General features: G+C 32.8%; 1 protein-coding gene across 3 annotated transcripts in view; it reads right to left on the bottom strand.

Moving 5' to 3' along the window:
- Ss18 (SS18 subunit of BAF chromatin remodeling complex) overlaps nt 1–19,377 on the bottom strand; it is an 83,060-nt gene that overhangs the window by 27,969 nt on the left and 35,714 nt on the right. For all 3 annotated transcript variants that reach the window (XM_026388059.2, XM_026388060.2, XM_026388061.1), the window contains exons 4-5: nt 10,635–10,788; nt 6,779–7,000 (exon numbers count right to left, since the gene is read on the bottom strand). In XM_026388059.2, the coding sequence (XP_026243844.1) occupies nt 6,779–7,000; nt 10,635–10,788 (376 nt within the window). The remainder of the gene's footprint in view (nt 1–6,778; nt 7,001–10,634; nt 10,789–19,377) is intronic.

Raw genomic sequence — 19,377 nt, 5'->3', positions numbered from 1 at the left:
TGAGTTCTGTGAATCCTTCCAAAACCATGATTGAACCAGAGGATGGTTTAAGGAACCCTTGAACTTGTAATTGGTGTCAGAAATAAGGCCAGTCTAGGAGGTCATCCCCTATAATTTCACAATTGACTAAAATTTCACAGTTAGCTTCAGAGCTAAGGGTAGTCCTAGGAACTGTGCCATCTAACTCCTCACACTGACTCAAATGAATGGCTCTTGCAATTGTGCCTCATCTTTCTCTCCTGCATCATCAATTTCCCCTCTAATGTATCATTCCTATCATATAAAACAAGACTTAACATCTTCCCACATTTTAAAAAATATTTCTTGACATCTTCTTCTGGCTATTAATCCTTTTTTACCCCTCCTGTATCAAAAAATAACTAGAAATAATTGTCTTTACTCACTATTACCATTTTTTTTCTCTTTCAATTTTCTCATGAACATGTCAGTCAGGCTTCTGTCCCAATCCCTCCATAAAACTGTCCATCTTTATCATAAAATCCAAGTTATTTTTCAATCCTCACCTCACCTGTTCACACAATTCTGATTTTAAAATCAGCTTAGCTTCTAAGAAACTATAATCTCTTGGCTTCCCTCCAAACTTACCAGCTAGTCCTATTTAGTCTAAGCTTCCATGTTAAAATGTGGTAATAATCGTCAGATGTTTTTTCCTTCCTATTATCTACTTGTTAAATAATGTATGTTTTCTAATACCATAGCTTTTAATACACTCACTTCTCCCTTAAGTCAACACTCTTAATTTTTTTTTAATATTTATTTATTAGTTATTGGCAGACACAACATCTTTGTTTGTATGTGGTGCTAAGGATCGAACCCGGGCCGCACGCATGCCAGGCGAGCACGCTACCTCTTGAGCCACATCCCCAGCCCAACACTCTTAATTTTTTAAGTAATAACACTAAAAAAGAAAAAGTTCTATTGTGAACATACTTAGGGTAACCAAATCAAATTGGTTTCTTTCCTGTAGGGAATCTCAGACCTGTTAATATGCTAATAAGCATGCTGAATAAGCATTTTACCAATAATTACTAAAATCTAGGCCACAATTTTGAAAGTTTAGAATCAACATTCTTCTACAATTAAGAAATAACTATATTTTTTTCCATGAAAGTAATATTATCATTTTCAGAATCCTTCTGGTGGAATAAAACATTTCAAAAAACTAAACTGCCATACCTTAAAAATGAACAAAATGTTTGACTTATGTGAAATTCATATAATTTGAACAGCTTTAATCTATAAAGAACTCCTTCAAATTAATAATGGAGGTATAAACCACACAATATAGAACATGAAGAGGCAATTCACAGAAAACACACAAATGGCAAATAACTGAAGAAGTTCAGAATCTTCTCTAACAATCAAAGAAATAAAAGTTAAGAGGACTGGTAGATCCAGCAGTGCACAACTATAATCCCAGCAACTCAGGGTGCTGAAGCAGGAGGAAAGCCTCAGAGACTTAGCAAGACTCTGTCTCAAAATCAAATGTAAATGACTGAGATGTAGTTCAGAAGTAGAATGCTCTTGGGCATATAAAATATATATACTTATATATATTTTATATATGTTCAGTAAAGATTAAAAAAATTAATACCATAGATATGTAGTGAAATCAGCACTTCCGTATACTCTAGGGATGTGACCTCACACATCCTTTACATCTTTATTGAAAATAACTTCTCTCAAATATTTTAAATTCTCATGTATTTTATCCTGACAATTCTATTCCAGAATTTGTCTTACGAAAATCTAACACAACTATTCAAGCAAAAATTTTTCTTCCAGAATTATTTGTAATAATAAAAAGACTAGAAAAATGTTTTAAAAGTAGATATAGTTAGGCTAAAATATATTCTAGGTTCATGCAAATAATAATGCTATTTTAGAAATGAGGTATATTTATATATACTAATAGCAAAAAGGCACAAGGAAACATACCTGTCACAATAGGTATGCAGAATTAAATGTTAAACTGTCCTACTACTCTAATGTCAAGCCTCTGAAATCAGTCTAATCAAAGAGCACACTAATAAAAAGCATGGTATTTAAAAACCATAGATTTGGAACTTACCATTTAAATGAATCAAGACTTTCTTAATACTGTTCAAAACAAAACCAAAACCAGAAATAAACCAACTGATATTTTAGAAATTATGCAATCAGTGAATCAGGATGTTTAAATGCACCATTATTTAATCTTACTTTAAGAAAGTAATCAATTTAGTCCAAAGATCCTGCCAAGATATGAGTTCAAAAAGAATTATTTACATGGAATTTGTAAAACAAATGTAATAATTGGTGAAAGCCCCTTTCCTTTTGAATACGTAATTAGTAAAAATCTGGAAATAAGGAAAGCTACAATTACTAATGTCTGGGAATGAAAAATAAGCTGATTCTATCAAATATAATGTTGGTCATCTTCAGAAGGTCTTCCTATTCTTATCTGACTATGCTCCAATAAATGTATCTGTTGCTTTCTTAAACATTTTTAATGCACTAACTCTGTCTTTCTAGGTTATCCCATGACATCTTATTCCAATTCCTATTCACAGAATATATGTATTATTTAACCTCAGTCATTATTCTCAGCACTTAGGGAAATGGCAATAAACACCAATTTCCTACCTTTTTAGAGTTTTTTGAATTCTGGTGAGGTTTATGCTCTACAAAGGAGTAAGCTTATTAGGAATCTGGTTCTCTTCAGGTTCAAAATGATGATCAATGTACTAGATAGATAATAGTGACAATAACATGGGAAAGTATAGGTTGGATTGCCTATTACATTAAAGGAACCTTCTGCAGTAAGTTTAAGAAAGAAAATCATAAAACTTTAGGGGCTGGGGTTGTGGCTCAGTGGTATAGCACTTGACTATCATGTGTGAGGCACAGGGTTTAATAACTCAGCACCACATAAAAATAAAAAAATATATAAAATAAAGGTATCATGTCCATCTACAACTTAAAAAAAATAACACTTCAGTTTTCTAGATTTCTAAGCACATGTAAGTCACTACAAATAAACTAAAAGACAATTATAATATACCACTACATATAAGCTCATTTTTTAAAAAGTTCAAAAAACAATAATTGCTGATATTCTTTTTTTAACAAGTATGAATACAAAATGTATAGTTAGTAAACTCAGTGGGGTCAACTCTCTGTTTATGTGTTTTAAAGAGACAAGTTCTCACTGTTGCCCAGAATGGCCTCAGACTCCTGGGTTCAAGTGTTTTTCTTGCTTTAGACTTCCCTGAAGTCAGGAGTACAGGGAAAATCGTCACACCTGACTTTGTGCAGCATTTTAAAATGACATATTTTGTGTGATAGGTTTCCGTTTTGTTGTTATATTAGCCCTTGTATTGATTTTTCGCCCCCAAGGGTTGAATGTAGTTCAGTGATAAGCACTTGCCTAGCATGCTTAAGGCCATAGGTTCAAATCTGCAACACCATGACAGAAAAAAAAAAAAAATCCAGTAAACATTAAAAAGCTCAATAATGAAGCACAAAGAACTTCCATTATTCTATTACTGGAAATAATATCATTACTATAACACTAAACTCTGTATGCCTTATTGTAGCTACTAGTGTAAATTAGCAGACTATCTTTCTTGTCTTCAAGCAATCAAAATTATAAACTATAACTGTGTAAAATATCTATCCTTTGCACTGATTTTAATCTACTCCCAAATTACAACGAGAAGATTTTTAGAATTTACTTTTTTCTCCTTAATTTCACTCTTGATATTGAGAGACACAGAAATAGAGGAAGGCAAGGAAGAGAAAAAATAGGGAAAATGTTTGAATTCTTAGAGCAATTTGCAAGTATGGTTAAAAACCAAAATCACTTCAAAACTACTAGCATTAATGTATCTGTATTTGCAATGGTTTGCTTACAAAACTAATACTGGGGTCTGGGAACGTAGTTCAGTGGTAGATTCCTTGTCTACATGATTTCTAAGGCCCTGGAATGGATCCTCAGAAACATGAAAAAAGGACAGAAAACTACTACCATATAATCGATAATTGGCTAATTACTAATTACTCAATAATTATTAACATATTAATGTTATATTAATACTACTAATTTAATATACTAAATAACTACCACTTAAATAGCTCTCTTTAAAAACATAATTCTTCAATTATTCCTTTTTTTCTGTTTGTCACTTACCACAGGTTTCTTTGTTGTTTTGTTTTCTGTGCTGGGGATCGAACTTACATGCATGCAAACCATATACTAATACCACTGAGCTATAATCTAAGAAATTTCATAAGTTTTTCTTTTCCATGACTCATAACCCCATTAATAAAAAAGTTATTAAATACTCCTAACATTTTTCTAGCATTTCCTGATTCAGAGATAAATGTGTTGAAATATGAGGCTATTCAAAAGAAGATTTTAACATTTTTATTTTAACTCAAAGAACACTTAATATTTCAATAAATGTGAGAAACTATTAAAAGGCAAACATTTTTCCTATTACAGAGTTTTTTCCATCTAGTTAGGTCTAAACAAATAACAAAAATAAATCCTTATTTTGTTTTTTAATACTGGGGACTGAACCCATTTCTCATTTATTCTAGTCAAGTACTCTATTGCTGAGTTAACATCCCCAAACCTTCGATTATATTTATTTTGAGATATGGTCTGGCTTAATCACTCAGGGTAGCCATGAACTTGGAATTCTCCTGCCTCAGCCTCCAAGTAGCTGGGATTACAGGTATGTTACCATAACTGGGTCTAAACTAAAACATACTTAATGTAAAATATATACCTTACTTTTTGTAAAAACTACCTAAGAAAATGTTTTATAAAGAAATGAATTGTAAAAATTCATTACTAAAACTTTCATCATGCTAAACAATTTGATACAATAGGTTCCATATAATTAATGCTTTTTTAAAGAATTCATATGATTAAGAAAATGGGTGCAGTAGTGCACAAGTGTAATTCCAGGAGCTCAGGAAAGTGAGGCAGGAAGATCTTAGGTTCAAAGCCAGCCACAGCAACTTAATGAGGTCCTAAGCAATTTAGCAAGATCCTGTCTCAAAGTAAGTAAATAAAAAGGGCTGGGGATATGACTCAGTGGTTAACATCCCAGCATTCAATCCCTAGTACCAAAAATGAAACAAACAAAAAAACAAAAAAGAAATTGGATGCTGCCAGAATACTCTATAACTTTTCTAAATTTTCTTTATTTTTAGAATCACAATTTTATTTGGTGTTTTTTGATTCTGAGATACCAAAATTTAAAAGCACATTTTTATTTGTACCCAAGACAGACATTTAAAAACAGAATTTCCTCAATAATTTCCATATTTTTTTCCTTTGAAAAGTATTTATTTTTTCAAATCACACCTCTACATAGTTATTTTTTGTATAATCTGTGCTTTCTATCCAGAAACTCATGAATGATGAGAACTAAGCAAAAAGTAACATTAGTACTATAGTAAAAAGAAAAATGATACATTTGTATAAAATGACATTTTAAATTGCTATGAATATCTTGACTCTTTTTCTCCAAAAACAGTAACTAATTTCTACATGCTCACTGCTTTATTTTCTTCTTCCAATCACATCATACTGTATCAAACTACCCTATAGAGGCATCCATTTCTGTGTACACCCTATCTTTCCCTAACTATAGGTTTTTAAGAAGTGTGCTATCAAAATCATTATAGTTGCTATCAAAATCATCATCAGTTTTATCAATCTCTCAGATATATCTGAATGACCTTCCTTCTGATTTAACACTGACTGGATCTTGCTACTGTTTTGAACCTTTAAATGAAGTAAATAAAAAAGAAAGAAAATACTTCATAATGGGCATTAAAGAACTTCAGGGGGGAAAAATGGAGCCAACACCAGTTTTGTGAAACTATACCAACAGTTTAGTCTATTACCTGTTTTCAATATCTCTCATCAAAATTATACTTTCTTCTTTACTAATATTTAAAAATTAAATAGTATTTCATCATAAAATAATTCAGTAGTACATTAACTTTCTTTATCTGAGTACATTTCAGTAATCTATTTTTTATAATCAGATCTAGGAAATTTTATTTCAAATATACTTAATTTTCTTATATTCTTAACCTCACCACATTTTGTAAGTGAAATAACTTTACGCTGGCAAGATGCCAAATGTTTTAACAGGCAATTAGCAGAACAGAGCACCATTTACTGGTTTTTAGTTTTTATTCAAGGATACTTAAAAGAGAAACATGATAACAATTTCACTCTCTGAGACTGGTAATAAACTTTAATGGACTCAGACCACTCTAAGAAGAGTAGAGCAGCACCTCCACTGAACATTCTAATATCAAACCCTCACTAAGTCCAAAGAAAGTAATATAAACTAATATACCCTTAAAAAGTAAAATGAACCTTAGAGCAGATTTATTTAAGAAGGTGTACCTGCAAAGGCAAAAATTATATTTTCTCATTTTTCTAGCTCTAAACAAAATGTTTGATTATTCAATGATTTGCTTTAAAAACAACTCAATATTACAAAAAAATCTCCTAATAAACTGTTCAAATGACACATTTTTTTAAACTTGAAACTTAACTTCAGCAATTTAATTTATAAATGTTAAAAAAAAGATTTAATCTAGCATCAAACTCAACATTCCCCTTTTTTTAAAAGCATGACTTTTTCTTACTACTTAATTTTTTATGAATCAGCTAACAACCTGATATAAATATGTACTTTAAAAGGAAAACACAGCACGTTAGTATAGAACAAAGCTTAATTACCTTGATTTGGTTGCATATTCATATTTGGTCGAGGGCCATAGTTTCCCATTGGCTGCCCTTGACTCATTGTCATCTGATTCTGTACTGGCATGCTCTGTGATGATGGCACAGAATGGTTGTAACCTCCCATGGATCCATGGCTACTTGAAGGCATATTCATGGAACTGTTTGTCATATTGAGTTGATTGGGTCCAGGTCCCTGCATAGGCATATGGTTAGGCCCTTTGAAGAAAAATGATCAGAACCAAAATATTGAAAGTTAAAGAGATGGTTTACACAAAAGTACCTAAAATAGCTATTTGTAGGTTTTTTTCATCATTGCAGTCATAACACTAAACAATAATTTGAATATTTAATAGCAAACAAATTGCTCATATGAATGATAGAAAACACTGTGAATATTCTTATTATTCCCATCTTAGAGATTAAGAAACTGATGTATTAGGAAAGCCAAGAATACTCTGAAAAAGAAGAGTAATAAGGGTAAACTAGCTTTATGAGACAGCAAAACATAAAGCTGGAGTAATTAAAGATGTAGTACTAACTAATATGAATGAATAGATTAACAGATCAATCAACCAGAATAGGATCTAAAATATACCCAAATACATAGTAAGGTAAGTGATAATAGTAGTGATATTAAGTATCAGTGGGCAGCAAAAAAATTAATTCAGTAAATGGTATTGTGGCAACGGTGTAGTCATCTGGAAAAAAAATTAGCTGGATCACCTCATTTCTCCCAATAAAACTAATCTACTATGTATAAAAATTTTAAACATTAAAAAAGAAGAAAAAAGAAACAATATTACAGAATCTCAAAAAGGAGAAACTTTAAAATAATCTTGGGAGGAAAATGCTTTCTAGAAATTCCACACCTTTAAAAACAAAAATAGATAAAACAGTGCTGTACACCTATAATCCCAGGGGCTCAGGAGGCTGAAACAGGAAGATTCACAAGTTAAAAGCCAGCCTCACCAATTTAGCAAGGCCCTAAGCAACTTAGCAAGACCTTGTTTCAAGATAAAAAATAAAAAGGGCTGGGGATATGGCTCAGTGAAGTGATTAAACACCTCTGGGTTTAATCCCTGATACCAAAAACAATTAAAATATAAAATTTGATCATTGTATTGTCATGTATAACTAATTAAAACAAATTAAAAAAAGGGGGAGATGAAAGACATGAATAAAAAGCTCAAAGAAACCTAAAAATAGATTCATAAACAAGGAATGACTGATTGCTTTACTTAAAAAAACTAAAATACAATTTTCAACTTAGATTCTCAAAATCAACTTTAATAAACCTATATTTTAAAGAAAGAAGCACTTTCAGATACTACACAGAGAAAAAAATGTAAATAAGTATTATTTTTTATAGAGGAACTTCACAATAAGGTTATCAAATTTTTAAATGTACATACTTTGAACCCAGCAATTTCAGTTCTAAGAATTTATTCTATATAAATATTTGGTACAAGTATGTAAAAAAGTATATGTGTTTTATAAATATATTCATGGCAGCACAACTTTATCAACATACAAGAAATAACATTTATTTCTATCAAAAGGAAAACGGTTCAAATAAGTTAGGGTATATCCATAAAAAACAAACACAAAAACAAAAAATACATGATGCAGTAACCAAAAAGAATGAGGCAGCTCTTTATACACTGAATAGAGTAATGGTTTCTATGATAAATCTTTAAGAGGGAAAGAAGACATATAAGACTATTCAATGTGCTACGGTTTGTTTTTTTAAAAAGAATAGTACAAAAAAAAAAAAAAAGAAAAATTTTTGGGGGGTAGAGACAAAGAAAGAGAAAAACCTATTTGAAGGGTAACCAATGCCTCTCTGGAACTCAGTTTGGAGAGGTAAGGGCTATAAACCTTGGTACTTTTTTATTTTGGCTGCATGATCATGTATTATCTAGGGGTTTTTTGTTTGTTTTGTTATCAGGAATTGAACCCAGGGGTGCTCAAGCACTGAGCCACATCCCCACTCCCCCCCCCTTTTTTTTTTTTTTTGAAACAGGGCCTTGCTAAGTTGCTGAGGCTTGCTTTGAACTTGTGATCCTCCTGCCTCAGCCTCCCCAGCTGTTGGGATTATGGGCATGTGTCATCATGCCCAGCCTAGTTTTGATTTTTTAATCAATGTTTTTTTAAAAGGAACTGGGACTGAGAGGTTCTGTTGCCAAAATCAAATTGCATAAGTATCTCTAAAACTTAAATTATCAAATAACCTATTAGAACTAAAATAGGAAATTAAGAGCCAAGTTAAAATTAGTGTTCACATTAAAAAGAGTGACTAGATGCTATTATTGTTAGGAGAGTCCCCTATTATTTTAGATGCTCTACAATACAAGTCTTAAATGGTTGATAATCTCTGGGTTATGGAAAGAATGTAACTATTTCAGACGGCCTTACACCAAAAAAAACACAAAATGTCAGGATAATATTAATTGTGCACTTCTCAAATGCTTACTTGGTCTTAGGTTTCAGTGTTATCTGGAGATATGTTATATACCTAATATAATCACACACACCTTTATGTTGTATACCTGATTGAAGGTACTACCATCAAAGATCACAGAATTCCTAACTAATCTGTATTAGCACTGCTCTTATAGTTCTAAAAACAATGTGTCCCAATAAGCTAAATGTGGATTTAGCAAACAGCTTTCTCCTGACTACAACCTAACTGCAAACTAAAAAGTAGTTCTGTCTTTATTCCTACCTCCATACTGTGTGGGAGCCATCAATGCTGAGAGTCTTAGCAGGAAATAAGAGAGCCAATGAAATAGCATTTACCTCCTACATGATTAGTGTCACATCAATCTTCTAAACTAGGCTACCTTGCCTCTTTTGCTCTGTGATCCCCCTTTGTTTCTTTTATTATATCTGTTGTCCTTCGAACCAATGCTACCAACAACACAATCAGCTGGAAAAGATACTATCGTAAGGATGCTAATTATTAACTTTAACAATAAACTGTTCTATGATTTAAATTTACTATCCTTATTGCTAGACATGTTTGTTTGCTTATTTCTACTGAAAATAGTCTTTGTCTTTAGAAAGCAAAAATATTCTCATATTAAAGGTAGAGAATACTCTGCCAAAAATGATAGTTATCATCATTACTATTGTTACACAAACTGAAGATATTTTCAGCAAACGATAACTAAATAAGCACCAATGGCCTAAAAGACACCATTCTAGTGACTCTAAAGTTAAATGGACAAAGAGAAACAAGAATGGCAAAATATATGAGAAAGCTTACACTATTTCTTAGCTTTTAATTTTGCTTTAAAATCAATTTCCATATTTGTTATGCTACAAACATATGTATTCATAAAAATCCTGATTCAGCATCAGTAATATCTATGAAGAAATACTAAATACACCAGCACTTTAGAGTTTGTTTTTGTTTGTTTCTTTTTCCCATGTGTTTTTCTCAGTGATACTGCTTCAGAGATCAATAAATTTTTAAGTAAATAAAAACTCAGGGATGTTAGAATACCTTTTTGTAAACATATTTTATTTCTTAAGCCACGGTACAATGACTTTTTCCCCAAAAAAAGCTTCTAAAGCCAACTATGTTGCATAGTTTCAGACAGACTAAATTTAGCCAGTTCTGTTCATCAGAGGAATGCTGTGTGTCAGCTACATCAAAGCCCAAGGGCAGCCTGATAAACACTGAATACAGGTCACGTAGCTCTGTAGCTAACAAACTCTAAGAGAGCTTGTACTCGGGGGCATTCAAAGCAGTTTTGTCATCAACAATCTAGTATCCCTTGAGCCCCCATGTCGTTTCAGTTGCTAAGCAACTCTGGTGTTAATGTCTTAGAGGAGAAAAACTTACCAGGCATCTGGCCGTTCATCTGGTTCTGCATGTGTGGTGCAGGAGGACCCCCACCTACCATTCCATCTGAAGGCATGTTGTGAGAGCGTGGAGGTGGGGGAGGGCCGCTCTGATTCATCACTCCAGGACCCATAGGCATATTCTGTGTGGGTGGCTGAAAGAAGACAGTTTACCAAAACAAGAGAAACAGTTACACCAATGTATAAAAGATGCATATGGAGTAACAGTTGACTATATTATTAAATTGGACAAACAAAACAACAAATGCATTTCAATTTCTTCTAATGTATTTTAATCATGGACTTATAAATATCATATATAATACCCCCCAAAACTTTACAAGATGCTTAGCATTTGAGCACCTTAGGACAAAAACAGACCACAATTAAAGTGTATTTTAATTTATAAAATCTCAATGGCAAAAAGGTTAACATTCTATACAAACAGAATTCTCATTCATTTATTTACTAAAGATTTCTAATGTAGCTATTGTTATTTAAATAACATTAAAAATTAATTCTCCTTTCATTACATATTTGAATATATTTACTAATCATTACTTGAAAAGGGAGAATAATAAAAAATATAAAAGGACCAGAGGTCCAAAAATATGACATATTTTATACTGTTTCAGGTGCAGAAAGAAAAGTGGTGGCAATAGAATAATGTTTTAAAACACAAAGATAATAGTTCAGTTCAATATTTTTGTGTCGACTACTGCTATAGATTGGAAACATTACTGATGGCCTCCAAGGGTACAGAGACAGCTGCCTCAAAAGGATGCCTTTGGCAAATTTCCTAATGAAATTTTCAAGAAAACCACTGACTAACCTTGAGAGTTCACAAAAGGGCAAAAGGAAAAACATACATACAAGACAGTCTGCAACACAGGGCTCCCATCTTGGGAACATTTTGGTGGAGAAAGCAAATGGTTAGTTTCTTCCCAAATATCTATTTTTAACCCTACAGGTTAGAAGGACTTATTCTTTACAGATCTACTTTCTGTCTTTTTTCTCTGCTTCCCCATGATCTGAACATAATGTCCAATCCAGTAACTTCCTCCCACATTTTTTATTTTTGCTTTCTTTTTAAAATTTTTTCCACAATATTTGTTGATCAGTTATTTACTATATACCTTTCCAGATTTTGTCAGCACAGTTGCCTCTGAAATACTTAACAGATATATATGTTATTCTTTAGCCAACACATGCACTCAAACCTCCAATCATTTAATGAATAGCTCATAGTGTAGAAATAACAAGTGCTGGGCTAGGTCTGTAGCTCATTGGCAGAACGCTTGCCTAGCATGTGTGAAGCACAGGGTTCAATGCTTAGCACCACATAAAAATAAACAAATAAAACAATCGCATGCTGTCCATCTACAATTAAAAAAAATATTTTTAAAAAAAGAAATAGCAGATACTACTCTGATAGCACCTACAAAAGTGAGAATTTTAATTTCGTCACTACTAAATCCAGATAATTGGCGTTTATTAAGTATTTTCTTTTCAGCTCTCATCTTAATTTTTTATCCAACTTGTATCTTAAAACACTTAATAACCTTGTTTAGTTTTCAGACACATACAAAAACCAAACATCAAGTCTATTACATATCTTACTTTTAATTATCCTTTACTTATCATGCTTTCAAACCTAGTTAATTATTTGTATTTCAACTCATAAAACATCACTAGTTGTTATTTACCATCCTAAGAGTAATAACTAACCCTTCTGCTAATAAAAGTAATAAAATCCTGACAAAATGCAAAAAAAAAAAAAAAACCTGTCTAAAAGCACTAAAGCACTATGTAACCAAAGAGGAACAGAAGCTACACTTCTTGAAAAAGGGGAAGAATGTTAAAAGACCAGCTCCCCAATTTCTTTGGCTTTTTCTGTGAGTGTGCAGTGTATGGAGTAAAAAGTGCCAAAACACAAAGCAGAAATTCTTCTGGATTAAGGGGGAATGAGTCAGTTTTTTAAAAATCAGCAGAAAATAAAAGAATAAAATCCCCAAAAAAAGGAAAACTACAGAAAGCGAAAAATTCAAGACAACTACTAGAAAACAGCAGTTAGGAGGCCAAAGAGCCAAGCAGAGATTCCAGCTACTGCCTACAGGTAGGTATATAAAAGATTGGAGTACAGCCCATCCAGTTAGAGGGGACTTCATAAACAACTCCAGCTCTCCAGATTTCAGAAGAACCTCACCTCAGACTAAGGTCAAAACTGAAATAGGTTAGCCCTATAAATCTTTTAATGAACCCACAATACTCAAGGTGATCTCCTAGTACTTCTCATACCAAAGGAAAACTTAATTCTCTTTAGAAGAAAAGAACACAATCTTTGACTTTCTAGAATTGTTATGTTTGCCCTTTTTCTTAAATACTGGGATGGATCCCAGGGGTTCTCTACCACTGAGCTCATCCTCAACCTTTTTTTAAAAAAATTTTTTGAGACACAATCTGACTAAATTGCCCAGGCTGGCCTCAAACTTGCAATCCTTCTCCATAGCCTCCCAAGTAACTGGGATTTCAGGTATGCTATCCTATCTAGACACAATGTCTGACATTTTATCATAAATCACAGGCATTTTAAAAACCATCATAAATGGCCAACACCCAATAGGATGGCTATAATAATAATAACTACCCAAATGGCAGGTGTTGGCTAAAATGTAGAGAAACAGGAATTCTCATATATGCTAGGAAAAGTGTAAGACGGTATAGTCACTTTGGAAAACAGTTTGGCAGTTCCTCAAGAAGTTAAATGTATGTCTACCATATCATCTAGCAATTCCATTCCTGGTATTTATTCAAGAGAAATAAAACACATTCAGACAAAAGTTGTATACAAACATTCACTATGGCATAATTCACAATAATCAAAAGATGGGAAAAAACGCAGATGTCCACCAACTGAGGAATGGCTAAACAAAATGTGGTTCATGAATACAATAAAGTACTATTCATTCACAGAAAAGGAATGAAGTACTGATGCACGTTATAATATGGATAAACTTGAAAATATTCCAAGTGGGAGGAGCTGGACACAAAAGGGGCCACATGCTGTGTGACTACATTTATATTAAATGTCTAGAATAAGTAAGAGAAAGAGAGAAAAGATTAGCTGTTGCCACAGGATGGGGAGAAAGGGGAAGTGGGACTGACTGACATCATATATGAGTTGTATTTTCAGGGGTGATGGAAGTGCTCTGAATTTAAGACTGCACTGTGAATATACTAACAACAAACACTGAATTATATACCTTAAAATGGCTAAAATGATGAAAGTTATGCTTTATAAATTTAATCTTAAGATAAAACTGGGGAATGGATAGTGCACACCTGTAATTCCAGCTATTTGACAGCCTGAGGCAGAAGAATGGCAAGTTTGAAGCCAGCCTCAACAACGTGACAAGACCCTATCTCAAAATAAAAAAATAGGGCTGTGGCTGTGGCTCAGCAGTAGCACACTTGCCTGGCATGTGTGAGGCACTGGGTTCGATTCTCGGCACCACATATGAATAAATAAAATAAAGGTCTGTCAACAATTAAAGAAATATTTTTAAAATAAATAAATAAATAAATAAATGAAAAAGACTGGGGAATGTAACTCAGTAGTAAAGCACCCCAAGTTCAACCTCCAGTACAAAAAACAAATTAATTAATTTTATTACATTTTAAAGGAATGAGTAACTGAAGGAAGTAACAAATAATTTAAAAGACCAAATTCATTCAAATTTTGGAGTTACAGAGAATTTGAAATACCTGTGCTTGATATTTTCAAAGGTGAGGGGACAGGAAAGATGTAGAACTTTAGTAAACTCCTAGAATTTTTTAAAGGCCATCAAATATAAATCTTGAACTGGAAAATACAATCACTGAAGTGAAAATCAGCATGTCTGTCAACGGATGAATGGATAAAGAAAATGTGGTACATATACACAATAATGGAGTTTTATTCATCGATGAACAGAGACTTGGGTCTTTTGCAGGAGAATAGAATTTAAGAACTTATGCTAAGCAAAATAAGGTAAACTCAGAAAGTCAAGGATCCTATATTTTCTCTTATATGTGGAAGCTAAACAGAAAAAAGGAAAAGAAAAGTAGTAGGGGGTAGGTCTATTGAAAATTGAAAGATCTATAGAGTAGAGAAAGGTTAGGTAGGAGAGGAGCAAATAGGGAAATTCTAGGGAATGATCAGGATAAATTACTTTGTTACATTGTGCGCTGGTAAAAAATACTTAACAACAAATCCTACCATTATGTAAAACTAATGCACCAATTTTTAAAAAATGGGGAAAAAAAAGAAATCAATGGTTGGAAACAGCAAAACAGAGGATCAGAGAAGAAACTTACAGAAAAATTATACAAAGATATAAAAGAGAGAATATAAAGAAAGAACATAAAGACACAGAAAACATGATAAAAAGGTCTAGCACACACCTAACTGGAGTTATAACAAAGAGGATACAGAATAAAACACAACACTATTTGCAAAATACTGTAAGAATTTTTCAAAGCTAAAACACAAAGAAAGGGGGGAAAAAAAAAAAGAAAAGAAGCCTCTAGCTTATGAACTATGAAGCTCTACAAATCTCAGGAGGATATAAAGAAAACCCTACATTAAACACATCACAGTCTAAGTACTGAAAACCAAAGTCAAAAGAAAAAATTTAAAATCATTCAAGGAAAATGGAGCAGCAATAAGACTAGCATTAAATTTTTTTTCTATCAGAAATAATGGAAACAGGGCTGGGGATGTGGCTCAAGCGGTAGCTCGCTCGCCTGGCATGCTTGCGGCCCGGGTTCCATCCTCAGCACCACATACAAACAAAGATGTTGTGTCCGCCGAGAACTAAAAAATAATAAATATTAAAAAATTCTCTCTCTCTCTCTCTCTCTCTCTCTCTCCTCTCTCACTCTCTCTTTAAAAAAAAAAGAAATAATGGAAACAGATGATTATAAAATGACAACTCTAAAGAGCTAAGACAAAGAAAAAAGAAAACAAACCAATCAGTTTAGAATTCTATATTGAAGAAAATATCCATTCTGACATGGAAATGAAATAAAAATATTTTTTAATGAACAAAAGCTAAAAGAATTTGTTATATGAAATGACTTTACATAGAAGCACAGACTAGAGGAGTTATGAGAAAAGGTAAATATATAGATGAGTATAAACTAATATTGACATTTAAAATAACAGTTAATGATGACTTGTATGATTTAAACATATATAAAAATACGAATATAGGGTAAAATTAACACAAAAGACAGTAGGTTAAATGAAGTTAAATTGCTAAGGATCTTTCTTTTTTTTCTGCAAGTTTTAAAAGTATAGATCTACACTAGAATCTAAAAAATTAGTGATGAATATAATCTCAAAGGAAATCACTTAAAACATATTAAAAGTAGATAGCTAAAAATTTAATAGAAAAAAAATAATGCTTGATTAATTCAAAGACAAAAAAGGGACAAATAGAAAGCAAATGTCTCGCTGATAAGATTCAATTCCTACTATATCACCTTCTATATTAAATATTCATAAACTCATTCTAATATTTAATTGCCATGTAAGCAAAGATTATATTACATTATAATGGATTTAAAAACACACAACTAAGTACTGTTTACAAGAGACTTTAAATTCAAGAGTACAGATTATTTAAAAGAAAAAGACATAACCATGTAAACATTAATCAAAAGCATGATGACAATGTTATGTTACTATTGTACAACTGACTGATCACTGGGAATAGAGGGCTATGCCTTATTATGATAAAAGGATAAATTCAATGAGAATGCTTGATAATCACAAATTTGTATACATCTCCTAATATAGGTTCAACGAATTAGAATAATTCATAATAATGGCTGGAGATTTTAACATACTTTGCCTAGTAAGTCACAAGACCAAAAAAGCAGGTCAACAAACACAGAAGACTAAAATATAGGGACTGTTTTCTAAGCACATTAGAATTAAACTAGTAACCAACAATAGAAAATTATTACTCAGAGAAGGAATCACAATGGAAATAAGAAATGATTAAGCTGAATCAACTTGTGAGACTGAGTTTAAGGTATGTTTACAGGATAAGTTATATATTTAAAATGTGTATTTAAGAAGTTGAAAAAAAAAGCTATCTACAGTAGCTAAGCTCAACGAAATAAAAAGCAAATAAGAGAAAATTAAGATGTTAAGAGGACACAAAGAACAACTTTAGACAATGCATTTGATAATTTACTTGAAATGGAAAAACTCTTTTGAAAAATATAGCTTTTGGAAATTGACCCAAAAAAATCTAAAAAATCCTGTTAAAAAAACTGAATCCGGGGCTGGAGATGTGGCTCAGCGGTAGCGCGCTCGCCTGGCATGCGTGCGACCCGGGTTCGATCCTCAGCACCACATACAAACAAAGATGTGTCCGCCGAGAACTAAAAAATAAATGTTAAAAATTCTCTCTCTCTCTCTCTCTCTCTCTCTCTCTCTCTCTCTCTCTCTCCTCTCTCACTCTCTCTTTAAAAAAAAAAAAAAAAAAACTGAATCCATAATTTAAAATCTTCCCTGAAGAAATCTCCTGATATAGATGGCTTCACTAAGGCTTCACTTCTAAACTACTAAGATAATAAAAAATTTCAGAGACTAATCCACAAAGTTACAACTATCTTATATTTGATAAAGGGGCTAAAAGCATGCAATGGAGGAAGGATAGCATCTTCAACAAATGGTGCTGGGAAAACTGGAAATCCATATGCAACAAAATGAAACCGAATCCCCTTCTCTCGCCATGCACAAAAGTTAACTCAAAGTGGATCAAGGAGCTTGATATCAAATCAGAGACTCTGCGTCTGATAGAAGAAAAAGTTGGCTCCGATCTACATATTGTGGGGTCGGGCTCCAAATTCCTTAATAGGACACCCATAGCACAAGAGTTAATAACAAGAATCAACAAATGGGACTTACTTAAACTAAAAAGTTTTTTCTCAGCAAGAGAAACAATAAGAGAGGTAAACAGGGAGTCTACATCATGGGAACAAATTTTTACTCCTCACACTTCAGATAGAGCCCTAATATCCAGAGTATACAAAGAACTCAAAAAATTAGACAATAAGATAACAAATAACCCAATCAACAAATGGGCCAAGGACCTGAACAGACACTTCTCAGAGGAGGACATACAATCAATCAACAAGTACATGAAAAAATGCTCACCATCTCTAGCAGTCAGAGAAATGCAAATCAAAACCACCCTAAGATACCATCTCACTCCAGTAAGATTGGCAGCCATTATGAAGTCAAACAACAAGTGCTGGCGAGAATGTGGGGAAAAGGGTACTCTTGTACATTGATGGTGGGACTGCAAACTGGTGCGGCCAATTTGGAAAGCAGTATGGAGATTCCTGGAAAGCTGGGAATGGAACCACCATTTGACCCAGCTATTGCCCTTCTCAGACTATTCCCTGAAGACCTTAAAAGAGCGTACTACAGGGATACTGCCACATCGATGTTCATAGCAGCACAATTCACAATAGCTAGACTGTGGAATCAACCCAGATGCCCTTCAATAGATGAATGGATTAAAAATGTGGCATTTATACACCATGGAGTATTACTCTGCACTAAAAAATGACAAAATCATGGAATTTGCAGGGAAATGGATGGCATTAGACAGATTATGCTAAGTGAAGCTAGCCAATCCCTAAAAAACAAATGCCAAATGTCTTCTTTGATATAATGAGAGCAACTCTGAACAGAGCAGGGAGGAAGAGCAGGAAGAAAAGATTAACATTAAATAGAGACATGAGGTGGGAGGGAAAGGGAGAGAAAAGGGAAATTTCAAGGAAATGGAAGGAGACCCTCATTGTTATACAAATTACATATAAGAGGTTGTGAGGGGAATGGGAAAAAAAACGAGAGAAATGAATTACAGTAGATGGGGTAGAGAGAGAAGATGGGAGGGGAGGGGAGATAGTAGAGGATAGGAAAGGTAGCAGAATACAACAGTTACTAATATGGCATTATGTAAAAATGTGGATGTGTGATTCTGCAATCTGTATACGGGGTAAAAATGGGAATTCATAACCCACTTGAATCTAATGTATGAAATATGATATGTCAAGAGCTTTGTAATGTTTTGAACAACCAATAAAAAAAAGAAATAAAAGATAATAAAAACTTTCTAATATTAATCATTTGCAATCTTCCAGAGAACAAAAAATAAGGGGACCGCTAACTCTTTATTGAGGTCACCAAAATCTGACAAGTATACTACTACAAGAAGAAATATACAAGTCACATTCTCATGCTATAAATAACAAAAATGCTAAACAAAATTTTAGAAAATCAAACCCAGATTACATTGAAACCAATGGGCTCTACTCCAGGATTCAAGTGATTTAATTTTTGATAATTAATTAATGTAATGTACCAAATTATCAAAGTAAAATCTAGTTAACCATCAATATATAAAGAAAAATAATTTGATAAAATTCAATACCCATTTGTAACAAAAATTTTCCAAAGTTAAGAAAAGAAAGAGCATTCTTGGGGCTAGGGGGAAGCCTAGTGGTAAAGCACTTATCTAGTATGCACAAGGCACGGGATTCAAACCTCAATGTGACGAAAACCAAAACAATAGTGTTCTTCATTGAAAAACAACTAAGTTACAAACCTATTACAGACAATATCCTAAAATGAAATATTGAACTCTTTCCCTTTGAATTGAGGAATAGGATAAGAATAT

The sequence above is a fragment of the Urocitellus parryii genome, chromosome 13 (genome assembly GCF_045843805.1).
Source record: "Urocitellus parryii isolate mUroPar1 chromosome 13, mUroPar1.hap1, whole genome shotgun sequence".
Lineage (NCBI taxonomy): Eukaryota > Metazoa > Chordata > Mammalia > Rodentia > Sciuridae > Urocitellus > Urocitellus parryii.
This window is presented reverse-complemented; position numbering and strand designations above follow the sequence as displayed.